The 13,158-nt window shown below is 37.2% G+C and overlaps 1 protein-coding gene across 5 annotated transcripts in view; it reads left to right on the top strand.

Annotated features, from left to right (window-relative positions):
• The window catches only part of PLPP4 (phospholipid phosphatase 4), a 71,932-nt gene that overhangs the window by 46,707 nt on the left and 12,067 nt on the right, over positions 1 to 13,158 (top strand). For 3 of the 5 annotated variants that reach the window (XM_026105534.2, XM_026105532.2, XM_064514312.1), the window contains one exon: positions 6,056 to 6,109. The exons of 1 other annotated variant lie outside the window; for it this stretch is intronic. In XM_026105534.2, coding sequence (XP_025961319.1) covers positions 6,056 to 6,109 — 54 coding nt within the window. Of the gene's footprint in view, positions 1 to 6,055; positions 6,110 to 6,656; positions 6,704 to 13,158 lie in introns of those variants that run through there. One more of the 5 variants, XM_064514313.1, reaches the window with a different exon arrangement.

Here is a 13,158-nt window from a genome sequence, read left to right on the forward strand (position 1 = left end):
TGAGAAGGAGGTAAATAGCTGAAGCAAAACCATGGCTTGGTTGCATGTTCATTGTATTCATTGTATTAAAATGTTTCTCCCCTTTCTGCAGGGGCTAATTTTAATTTCAGGTCAAACTCTGACCTCATGAAGGATATCCCTTCATCCTACTCTACAAAGAAGAAAATAAGGAATCTTAGACCCAGTCAAAGCTACTTTTTTGGTAACTAGAAGCTGATATACTTTGTGAGCTTGGCCCCAGTCCCATCAGTTGTGAAACATTCTGGTCAGATCTGATCAGGCGTGATTGCTAGAGGTAGTCCGTTATCTTAATCTTAGGATGGGGTAAATTTCTAAATCCCTTGGGACTAAATGTAAGGCTTTCAATGGCAGCATTTTTGTTCTAATCAGTAGTGCACTGCTGAAGGTGGTTTTATGACAGTCCTCTTTTACTGCAGTGTGGTTCACGTGATCTTGGAGCCTGTAGACTGGATTCCCTTTGCATAAGATTAAACCAGAATGTGTATTAGGCTGTTCGGCCTAGACTAGAGCTATTTGGAGGTAAAATACGTCATACTGTTTCCGTGGGGATGGTAAACCTATCTACAGAGTGGTCTGGTGTGGGCCACCTCTGTGAGCTGGGATATGTGTTTTCAGTTCTTCTACAAGAACTAGTTATGACCAGTCTCTAAATGACAGTGGGTGACTCAATACCCTTTTGAGCAGCAAGAGTAATAGAACTGACTGACAGAAGTGTATGTTTTTGTAATACAAGTAATCCTGAGCCAATCTAGAAATATTTCAGTAAAACAAGAGTATCAACTGCAGTTATATCATAAGTAAAAGAAATCAATAAAACCCTCAGAATTGAATCATAAAATTAAAATACTAGGCACTCTTCTTTACAGATGTCCAACTGATTTATCAGATTGCAGAAAGCTCGGTCGTAAAGATTTCTGAATACATTGATTTAGCTCTGATGAAAACAAGGGAATATTAAAAATCTCTTGAGATAAAAGCTATGAGATAAATGTAGGAAATCAAGCATGTTATTTATTCCAGAAAGAAAAAAGTACAGAGCATCTGCAAAAAGACTCATTGGGATTTTGATACTACTAGATACTAGATACAATGTGGACAGTTGAGGGGTGTTCAGTGATGCAAAAGTTCTCTGTTGTATGTTTAGCCATTCTATTCTTCACGCTATTAGGCTATCTTACCTGTCTTCCTTCACTTCGCTGTATTCCTTCATTGCTTCCTTGAAGGTAGGATTCAGCTCTCTTGACTGTATGCATCCTTGTCTGAAACATTCACCGAAGGGCTCCTTGCTAGTCAAGGGCGCACTGGGAGGCACAGTTCATCTGGCCTGTTCTAAATGTCTCTTTTAGAGTGAGATAAATCACACCTTGGAAATGCCTATTTTTGCCCATCAGTTATAGTCTAGGTGACTGGTTTACAAACTACTATCTGCATTTGTTCAGATGTGACCTATCCCTCCTGACTAAACTCTGCTTATTTTGGCAGCAAAGATTTTCAAGATTGCTCCTAAATTAGTTTTCTGTCTGGTCCATTGCTTGGATTTTGGGGAGGGAAAGACAAAGCTGTAACTTCTTCCTCTCTCTAAAACAGTTATAAATTTCAGGCAGTCAGACTAAGAATCTCCATCCTATGAATTTGTCATCTTGGACAAGTGGTGACTTTCTCCACGGTTCTCAAAATATATAGCACCTTTTCTGTCAACTGGCTGATTGCTTAATATTTTGTTTCCTCTTTTTCTCTGCAATTAACAGTCCACTCAAAGTGTTAATGTTTGTCTTTGTATAGTGCATTACCATTTTATTACCCCTGAGGAGTTGCCTCCTCTGATGGTATGGAAGCTGATTATGCAGTGCAAGCTTGCACCAGATTTGCTTGATGAAGCTCTAATCATATGAATGTAGGATTTGTGGTATATCTTGCTATGCCACTAGAAAGAAAAAAGAAGACTGGAAAATATTATATCTTTGGAGTGAAAGGACAGCTAGTTCTGCCTCCTCTTTTCACTAAGTAATTGAATTCAGTTGTAGAAAATAAATCTTTTTACATTTTAAAAGCCATTGATTTGAAAAAATAAAATGACTTGTGTGTTTCAGGGTGAAGAAATTATTGAATTTCAATAGAATTGTTTGCTATCTTGAGATAATTTATATCAAATATTGCTGCAGTACTTATAATTATAGTTGGCTATCTAAATTTGAACTGTTAATTATCTTTAGCTAGTAATTTCATGGAGGATAATCATATTTCCTTCAACTCTGAATGAACACTTTAAGTAACAGATGAGCTACAAGCTACAGGTTTTTAGCTGTAATTGCTACTTCCCTGTTTTCAAGATAAATCTTGTAATTAACAGTTGTATGGCAATGTCTCTCTGAAATATTTCATCCTCTTAAAGAAGAACCCAGGGAAATAAGGAATAGATTTCTCAGATTTGCAGGAAAAGGTCTCCTGTGGGGTTTCTGTGGCTTATCAATTCAAACAGTAAGGATATGCAGGAATGTTTGTGTTGTACTTTTTACCTCTTCTTTGGCAAATTTACCTCAGTACTCAGTAACAAAGGCTGTTTGAATTCATGAGGGGCTTGTGAGATGAGCTCCATAAAGCTTAGTGCTCCAGAACTACTAATAAATCTCTTCCTGATAGCCTGTTTGAGATTCAGATTATGTATATAAGCCTCAAGGAAACCTCCAAAAGTCTTTCTGTTTTTTTTTTTTTTTTGAGTAGAAAAAAAAAAGTGTATTTTTTTTTAACAGAAATTATCTCATCTGTGTTGAGCAATGGTTCCTTGCTAGTATTTATCCTGCCCAGCAAACATGTTCTATAGCTTCTCTTTTGTATGGCAGCATCTAATGCAATAATGCCTGTTTGTTACAATAAAATATTTTCTTCTTTTGTGTACATTGTTAAAGATATTTCTCTCAGTTCTACAGTGTGTTCCAAAATGGACAGCATCTTTATTTTTGCTTTCTTCAGATGATCTCGAATGAATCTGAAGTGAACATATCCACTTGCCAGCCCCTGATCATCTCAAGAGAGTTATTTAAGATTTTCTATGTATCGAGCCCAGTGTTGAATTCGGTGAAAGTGTAGTGTAGCTGGGCAGCCACTTTCCTCTTAGTGTTGTCCTGGGTCACTTTGTCACCTAAGGTGGGGTTGAAGAAGGCTTCAGATCACTTACCTGTTTTACCCGCACCCTTCTTCACATAAAATCCCCAGTGGTGAGTGCCCCCTCCAAATGGTTTTGTAGTGGATAGGGCAGTCTTTATTTCTTTGGACTTTGCAGATTTTTTTTCTTAAGAAACTAGAGAGATATTATCAGGTTTTTATTTCATAAAGGCATTCAGATAAAAACTAACAGAAATATTTAGCCAACATTTGGTATTCCCAATGCCTATAGGGAGCAAAATGCAGTAGTTGGGAGCTACACCAGAGTAGCCTCACCATGGGGATGTTCAAGGACCGGTTGAATCCTAATGTCTTTCTCTCCTGCATTTAAATCTGATCTAGATTAATTGTTTGTGCATAATTTCACCGAATGTAATTGAGAAGCATGGAGATTTTGACCGTGAGCAAGGAGTAAAAGACATACCTTATACAGAGAGATGTCTTTTTAGTCTGATCCAGTTGCATGATCAGGGCTGAGTTTACAAGACAGTCCGTGGTAACTTACATTAATGCTAAGGCTTCTTTGATTAATGCCCAAGTGCTTATCCCTTTCTCTCCAAAGTAGCTCCACAACCTGAGACATTTTAGGCTTGTCTTTACTGGGTTCTCAGAGAAAGGGGATTTGTCCGAGGTTTCTGTGAGCAGAAGTGGCAAAGCGGGCTGTGGAACAAGTTCACCTTTGGGATTTCTTGTAAATGGTGTCATTAACTGAACAATTCAAAAGTAGTTCTCATTTTTTGGTTGCAGCGAGATGCAACCTGAGACCATATTAGATATTTCTGATGTAATGAGGTGTTTTATAAGGTGCTTGAAAATGAAGTATGACAAATGAGACAAAAGGGATTCACATTAATTAATTATAACAGTCCTGCAAAAGCAACCTAATGACTAGATACTCCAGTTACTTACCTTTCTGATAATACAGATCTATTCTTGTCCTGACACTATAATGTCTGATACCTTCTTTTTGTTTCCCAAATACTTGCATACATGTGTATGTTCTGATTTACTTCTAATGTCACCTCTGCTGAATTGTCTTTCTTTGTTTTTTGTGAAAACAAATAAACAAAGCTAAGCCAAAGGGAAGTTGGAGGAAAAGAAAAAAGAAAAAAGAAAAAAAGAAAAATCTTTTGCTTATGATAATAAGCTCAAAACAGTCTCTGGGAACTGTATTTCTATAAAATCCTCTCTGAATTGAATTTCAGCATTAAAATTTATGCAACCATTTGGTATCATATTTTTTCCTTCAGGAAAGATAAATATTTCAGTCTTTGAACATTGTGAAACTGAAAACATTCACCAATTGCACCCGCTAAAATTGCAGTAGGCTGCTGTGCAGTTCCAGTGATGAATAGTAGCTGTTTGCATTTGGAAAATATACAGTAATCATTGCAAGTATAAAGCATTACAGATGAAGAGAGGGATCATTTTCTCCGATTGTTACATAGGCCATTTGTAAATGGTTGTTTTGCAGTTTCATAATGTGTTGCCACTTAGATATGTTGAGGTTGTTTGTTTTCTTTTCGGTTTAAAAACTGCCTAGTGTAAGGGAGTCTTAAATCTCTTAGTATATTGCCACGCTTAGCAAAGCATCCATTAAAACCTTAGATGGTGATCCTCATGGGGTAGTTTGATTTCCAGAAAACATTTGCAAAGGCAATTACCTTTTAAAATGAATAATTTATTTTGGGGGCTTTGGGTCAGATTCTTGTTCAGAGTTTCTCACTTCATGCATTTTAATTTGGTAATGGGTTTGGTCCATACATGTAGCTTTTCAGACCCACTTAGAACTTCTAGCCAGAGAGAATCAGATATCAAGATGGAGTCTACAGTATTTCTAGACACTATCATCCTCTTTACTTCCTACGTGAACATTTTCTTTTAAGAGAGTGATAGAAACAGACTGAAAGATTAAGTCTAACAAGACTTTTTATATTCCAATAATCATAGTGTCCGAGAGGAGCTCTTTCTGATATGCCTCAAATAGCATTATGGTGTAGTTTAAAAATGTACCTCCCAATTAGCAGTTCCAAATACCTCACCTACACAAAACAAGGTGAAAGGCACTCATCTTTTGTTGGTAGTTTCTAAACCATTAGGATTTACAGGTCAAAACAGTACTTTGTAGACACAGAAGTCTACAAGCCATCCAATTAGATAGAGGAAACCTGTTCAGTTGCTTTTTTCCCGCTCTTTCATCTTCTACAGTCCACGGGTTACTAAGAACCAGATCTGCAAGGGCTGGACCTGGTACCCTTACAGAATGCCATCACCCAACTGGATTGCTCCATGGTGGCAAAGTTCTGCACACTTTGATCCAGTTGCAGGATGAGGGCTTGGGATGTGAACTGCTTGGGCAGAAGACATGCAAATTTTCTTTTTCTCTGAAGGGCTTTGCTTGTGGCATTGCTGTAACATTAAACAAACATACTCAGATACTTCCTTTCAGTTCCACCTGTGCGTAGCTTACCTATGGAAATTCAAAAGGTGATCATTGTCTCTTAACATTTTCACTGAATTTTTAATTATTCCTCTGTTTTTCCCCTGTTTAGTGACATCAATTGATACAAAATTCTAGAGGAAAGCTTCTCATTTTGAGTTTTTTTTGGAAACACATCTGGGGTTCATAGCTATTTATCAACACCCAATATCTGCAACCTCTCACCTCCAGGCATGACAGCCAGCAACATCTAGAAGACACATGCATGTTAGCCTTGAGTGTTAAATATTAAACATGATGGCTTTTAAAGGATGATTGCCTTGCAAACATCAATTTTGAGTGACAAATCATTGTAAGGCTGGTGACATTGATCAAATCATAGACATTTTGGCATCTTTGGCATTTTTTTACACTTTGCTTTCATTCTGCCAGCAAAGGAGCCAGTTGCAGCAACAGATGATCACTCTCCTGTACAACTACCAAAAGGTAAATATGTTATTACTTGCACTGTTAGGCTGAAATGCAATGGCTGTGCTGTGCTGCTGTTTAGCCATTGTTTTAGGTACAGTTTGGTGTTTTGTGGCAGGGTAGAAGCCTGCAAGAGTATGACAGGCTTGTTCTTATTCTCTTCTATTATTCCCTTTGTCCCTAAGCCAGGTATTGGAAATACAGAAGTACATGTTGCAGAGCTGTATACGGTCATTTCAAATTAAATACCTGTCTCTAGTTTATCAAGTAGTGAGAAAAAGAGAACAATTAAATCAGAGGACTGCAGGAAGGATATTTGGTTTGGATTAGCTTGTTTGTGTGTTTGACATGTTCTTCCAGCAGCTCAGTCATGCCATATTTTTCTTAAAGGGACTGGATGGTCACTCTGTATCCATAATTCATCAATTGACAAAAATGCTTGTAATAGTATTTGCATCAGTTTTTCATGTATATGATTACTGTGAACAGGAGTTGTATGAAGGCTGTTGGAGAGCCTTTCTGGTTTTCTGCCCAAGCACTCACGTTCATCTTTCTCCTCCTATAGCAAATGTTTTACCAAATCAGAACCTCAGATGAAGATGGCCCATGGTGAGAATGGTTTACTCTTTAACTTGTTTTTGTCAATTAGAAAATCTAACTGGTTGGTGTTATGAGCCCTCATGTATCTGAGATAATAGAGGAGAGCACATAGTGGAATTCTCCCCCTTTAAGCATCTTCAGATTATTATCTGAAAAGTATGCTTTTTCCAAACCTGCATTCTGGTGCCAACTGGATGTTACTTAAGGATGTGATATATTGGAGGTCAGACTGAAAGGTAGGCTGGTCACTTCTGGCTGCCAACTCTGTGAACTTTTGAACAGTCGTTGTTCAGCAAACAAAATAAGCAGCATTATGTGCAGTGAAACCCCAGTATTCTTTGTGAACTGGGCCAGCTTAAAGTAGTGACTTTAAATTGTTTGATCCTGTGTGCAACTGGTATTCGAGTCTCATTCTGAAAGTAGGAATAGGGAATTCATTTGATAAGAAGAGAGCAACAGCATGTTTCCTCTCTACCACCTTGCTGCCTTGAATAGTATCACAGAAATTGCAGCACAGTGTCTGAATGGTTTATAGCCATATTTGAAACAAAATAAATCGGACACCTTTGACTTGCAGGTCTACATAAGCAGTAAGTCTCCACTAACAAAAAAATGAAACAGGTGGGATAAAAAAGGTAGGTATAAAAAAGAATGCAAAGGGTTTTCATTTATCACATATGAATGTCTATTCACAGCTGACTATCTAGCTACCAAAAATATTATCTGGAGAGTGCATACTCATTTTTAAACATTCTTTGGTGATAATAGTTTGAAATAAAACTGTATAAATACAGCAAAAACGTTATCAGTTTGAGCTCTTGTGATTACTTTGAAGAAACCCAAAACATACATCATATGCACTACAAATCTCAGGTCCCTTCAAAATCTTTACAGAAAGATGCTAGATTTGCAAATGCAGTACCTATGCTGGTACTGACAGAGCTCCATTGGCCCCAAAGCATTCTCTGATGCTGCCAGCAGAGAGAGGAAATGGATGTAAAGAATAAGGGGACAAATCAAATATTGTTTAATCTGTTTTCCTCTCATTTTGAGTCTTTTATCCCCTGTAAGTCTATTCAAAGCAACTATTACCATAAGACTCAAACTTTCCCTTTTCATTTCAAAATTCCCTTCTTCTCCATTAATTTCTTAAGAAACTGTAGCCACCCTATTTAAAGAGAATGGTTCAGTGATACCTTTCTGCTGAGGCAGCATGAGCCTCAAGTTAGGGCACAGATCCTGGCTTTCCAGAAGCTGGGTTTCATCCATGCTTGGGCAAATCCCTTCAGCTCTCTGCACCTCCACCTTGCCTCCCCTCTCTTTTTATCATTAGTTTCTAAGCTTTGTGAGATAGTGTTCTATCTGTGTGTTGGCATAACACTTATCATAATGGCAACCCTATCTCAGCTAAGGCGTTCAGAGATGCTACGATGCAAATATTACATATTCTGTATTTCAATAGGTACACAAAATCTACAGTGTTTTATGAAGTCCTGACAGTACATGTGGCTTGTCAGAGGAGGGGTTTTCATGTGCTCAGCAACTTGTATTAGGGCTTTGATTTGCATTAGCTACACCAATTGAAAAAAATGGCCAGTTTCTTTATAGTGTGTGTTGAATCGTTCCCTTTTCTTCTTCCAACATTTAAAATCAAATATTTCTGTCTGGAATTTACATCAGCATCTGTCTTTAGTTAACACTGTTTTAAACTAAAGCAGACTGATTTTTCTTATTTTTGTTTGTACCAATGTTTCCTAAGAGAGTTGGTTGGAATTTCATGTTGCTCCTTGCCTTCTTTATGTAATCAGAGTATTAATTTCTTATGACCTGGGAAAAAAAACAGCTTAGTAGGAGTATTTGTATAGATAAAGAACATTGATTGGAATTTGTCTTCTTATGCAGAATGTTAGCTGTTTTATTATGATATTAGGCAGTTTTAACTACATATGTAATGCATTAGACCATGTGACATGGCTGTGTGTGTGCATTTTCTCTGTGATTCAACGAGCTATAGACTCTAGCTTGAGCAGAAAAAATCAGTCTGTTCAAATATATTGTACTGACTGACTAATTCTTGAATGTAAACATCGCCTATAGGCCCAGGCTTTCTTGCAGAGTGAATTGATTTTCTTAATGTTATTGACTGACCTATACTATACTTCGAAGTATAACCATCAAGCAAAGAAGTAGCCTACATGGAGTGCACAGCAGTTGAGTTGTTTCAGAATATATAGTTACATTTGTAATGTGTACTACCACATCCCAGAGCATTCAGCTGTCAATTGCTGCTGGTTGTGGACACACTGGGACCATGCGGCAAAGAGCTGTGTTCTGGATGTGCGCAGTCCGGGCTGAGGAAAATCAATCTTGCAATACTGCAATGTAAAGCCATTCTGCAGAATATTAGTTTCATAACCAAAAGCTAGAGCATCATTATATTACTTTTCCATCGTGCATCGGGTGAAAGTCCTCCTGGAATAGTGCTTATGAGTCAGTCTTTTCTTCCTGACCTTCAGTTTCCAGGTACACACCAACCATCTAAGGCAAAAGCTGCCTTTGTGTCTCCCACAAACATAGATCCTGCTGAACTCTCTCTATGCTTTCACCTTCTCCTGGAAAAGCTGCAGATTCTGAAAAAATGAAAATTATGGAGAAGTAATTCTTTTTTTAATATTGTAAGGTTTCCTGCAAGGCCCATTTAGCTAGATCTGCTGCTGCTGTCCACCGTACATTTGAATAAGCGATCCTTTATCTGTAGGCTTCTGCCATCTGCCTCCAGGACAGTATGGATGTGGTTCTGGAGGTTATGCCTTGATCGGATAGAACAGAACTGAAAATAGAAGGCAAAGTTCCTGAACTGAAATGTTGACTTGCTTATGTTCTTTGAAGTCAAATACATCTTGAACTTTGTCCAGTGATGTGAATTGGTTTTACTCTGTACTTTTATCCCTCATCTTGCTTTTAGCATACCAGAGCCAGTAATTTATAACTCTGTCAATTTATGGAATCTATCCAGTTACATCTCTGTTTTACCATTTGATTACCATGCAGGTAAGTCTTAAAAAAATCCAAGTCCACAAGGAAGATATTTATAATTAAACATAAAGTTTTAAATAATTTCCATACGCACTTAGCAACAAATCCAGAAATCGTGAAAATCTAAAGATGTACGTAGCTACCTTGGCTAAGAGTATCCCTGTATGCTGTTTTACCTCTTTAAAGCATCCATTATGACAGACTGTGTTTATAATGTAGATTAATGTGGAGAAAAAAAGTTTCTAGTAAGCAATTTGTTTAAGCAGCAAGTGTTTCACATGATTTGTGCACTCGGCCTGCTCAAATCCAGAATAAGTCATTTCAGTTCAACTCGAAGGTCTGTTTATGTCTAAAAATTTAAAATGTCTCTTACCAAAGAGAGATTTTACCTTATTAAGAGAGCTGCATTAAAGCAAATTCTTTAAGTGCTGATCTTTCTAGTCAGTTGTCTGAGAATCCTCCAGTCATAATGGAATCTTTTGTAAGCGATAAATATCAAGGAAGATCTCAGCCTAAAACCCCACCTCAAAAACGAGTGATGATGTTATCTTAAAAAAAAAAAAGTTTAGGAGTTAGTTAGGAGCTAAATTATGTCACTGCAATGCAATGCAGTATTTTTTTATTTCACTGGATACTGCTGTGTTATATATTTCACTGCTTTTGCAGTTCAGCTTGGCTGTGTTTGAATTGTGAACATGAAAGCTCAGTTTTGAAGGTTTAGATTAAAGAATTTAAGGAACAAGCACCTGTATAGGTGCATGAAGAAAAGGTTTTCCTGGATTTCCTGTAACATGCAAATATTGATGTATTTATGATGAAATCAGTTTTTCTGTATATCAGAGGTGTTTTATATTCCCACAGCATTAATAAAATATAAAGCTATGAACATTAACATAGGAATGTATTTCAGTTGCTGTTTTTCTTTTTAGGACCTCATCCTGTAAGAAGCTCATAAATATCTCTTGCATGTTTTTGCTCTGATAAAATATGTTGCTGTTCAGAATGATATGCAAATTCTGTTTTCTGTTTTTCTGTGTTTTTTTTTTTTTTTTTTTTTTTTTTTGGGGTGGGGGGGGTCCTGCATTGGAATTGCTAGTAATTCTAAATAAGATTATGTGTGGAACTGAAGACCTATGTTATACATCCACAACATGAAAGCATGTTAATATAGGAGGGTTACACCTGACAGTTCAGATGATAGTCGATTTAGGAGAGTCAGTGTCAGATTTAAATGCTTTTTTAAACCCTCTAGGTGGCTAGACGTTGTAGGTCTTGCGAGCATGAAGCCACAAAGCATTGTAAAGATCTTAAAAAAAAAAAAAAGGAAAGGTATCTAAGAGGGAAGATGCAAACATGAAAATAAAACTAATTTTTGAGGGGATGTATTGAAAGGATTCAGTTTAGGATTGGGCTTGACATTGAGGATCCATGACAAACTTGGTTTTGCTCACTCCAGTTTCACAGCTGGAAGATGGGACAGTACAAATGAGTCCTTCCCCTGCAATCTCAGATAGGTTTGTGTGTGTTTCTAGTACCAAAGGTCTGCAGAATGTCAACTGTACCTCTGCCCACACAGAAGTGAGTGTGTGTTGTTAGGTGTTGTTAGCCCCAAATTAACGCTTTAATGACCTGCGTATGTATGATACAAAAGACGGGCACAAAAATTATCCAGTAAAACAAGAAGAGTGCAAAAGAGAACAGTGTCATCCTTTGTTATATTCCAGTGGCTAATCTAACAAACGCAAGAGGCATAAGAGAAAATCTCCACTAGAAGGTGGAAGAGATGTTAATTTGTTGTCTTCAGTTCATGAGTCTATGCTAGGTCCTAAGAGTTGGAAAGAATGTTTGAAAGGGTGAGAGAGGAGGTGTTCCAAGATTCTGAGATATGTTGTCAGGATTGTATCCTGACATATCAGGATTTTTTTGCATGGTGATTATAGCTTGGTGCTCTGAATGTGCATTTCACAGACTGTCTATATATAAGAGATACTACTTTTAGGAATATATTCTTGTTTCAAGAATACCATGACATAGAAATGCAGAAGAAATTAGTTTTTGTTCTCCAATGGATAGTCTGAAAGGCAAAGCGATTATATATGACTCGCAAAGATCAGTACACAACAGAAGTAACACAGTCTGCAAGAAATCTTTATTCAGGATTGTTCGAGCCACTTATGTTTTAAAGTTTGCCTCGCATCTTCTTCCGACTGGAAAAATACAGAATCAACACTATTTGAAAAGCTGCTAGGAAACAAAATATTTGGTATACTGGTTTGATGCCTTCTATCTTGCTGTGCCACATCCAGTCAAAAGAAGTAATTCATCTGTGCATTTAAAGGTGCAATGGTGAAATGCAGATCTTCAGCAATTGCATTCAAATAGCCGTGTAGTGTAAACTTAGGAAACTACTCCACTGTGCTGTCAGCTAAAATTGACCATCCCATAGATTCATCTGCAGAACACAAAGTAATTATTTTATCACATTTAGTGTTTGGGAATATGAGGAGAAGGGCATGTGAAAGCCTTAGCAGGAGACTAGAAGAAAGTTGCAAGTCTTGACCCTGCACTGATGCCAGTTTTACCATTAGATGCACTGGTAGCAGGACCAGAGAATTTTGGTTTTATGAATGTGACCTATTACCTTTCATAGAGGTGCCTAGGTATCACAAAGGTTAAGAGTATAAAGGTAGTCAGATAAAGGATTTCAAATGCTTGGATAAGTATTTGTAATTTTGTTGTCTGTGATTTACATCTTTATGTTCCATTTTGGTCTCTGCAGTCCGCAGCAGAACTGAATATGATCTTTGTGGAGAAAATGGAAGATGTGTTTCACAGAACTACCTGTTCAGCATCAGCACTAATTTTCCTACAGGAAAAGAAGTGTTTAAATGTCAAAAAAATGCATGTTTAAAAAAAATTGTCTGGAATGTGAACAGCTGCAAGTGGAAGAAGATTCAGTACAGAAATTTAGTGTCTGAGTTCTGTCATCACTGCCAGTTCAGCAAGTGCAGCCAAAACAGGTTAATGGAAGCCACAAATATCATTTAAAAGTAATGCAATAGTAATATGGACTGAATCCTTTTCTGTTTCCAATATGAAGTTTTTAGAATAGGTCTCAAATCAGGGAAGGCATACTGAAGGTTAAGCATGAAAAGGCTTATATTCCTCATGTTAAAAATTTGTCTGTTTATTTTAATGTGAAAAGAATATCAGGCATTCTTTCTGCAGCCACTTTTTCCCCCAGAGGAAAAAGGTAAATTGTTAAAGGAGAAAGAGAAAATTCAATTCCTATTGAAAAGACAGAGCATCTAGAGGTAGCGCAGTATTTGCAGATATGGCAGATGAAAGCTGAGTATCTGTGAGAAGGAAATGGAAATGCTTTGCAGTGTTTACTTGCCTAGATTGCTTGTATTGCTACACAGTTAATGTCA

Source organism: Dromaius novaehollandiae, chromosome 6 (genome assembly GCF_036370855.1).
Source record: "Dromaius novaehollandiae isolate bDroNov1 chromosome 6, bDroNov1.hap1, whole genome shotgun sequence".
Lineage (NCBI taxonomy): Eukaryota > Metazoa > Chordata > Aves > Casuariiformes > Dromaiidae > Dromaius > Dromaius novaehollandiae.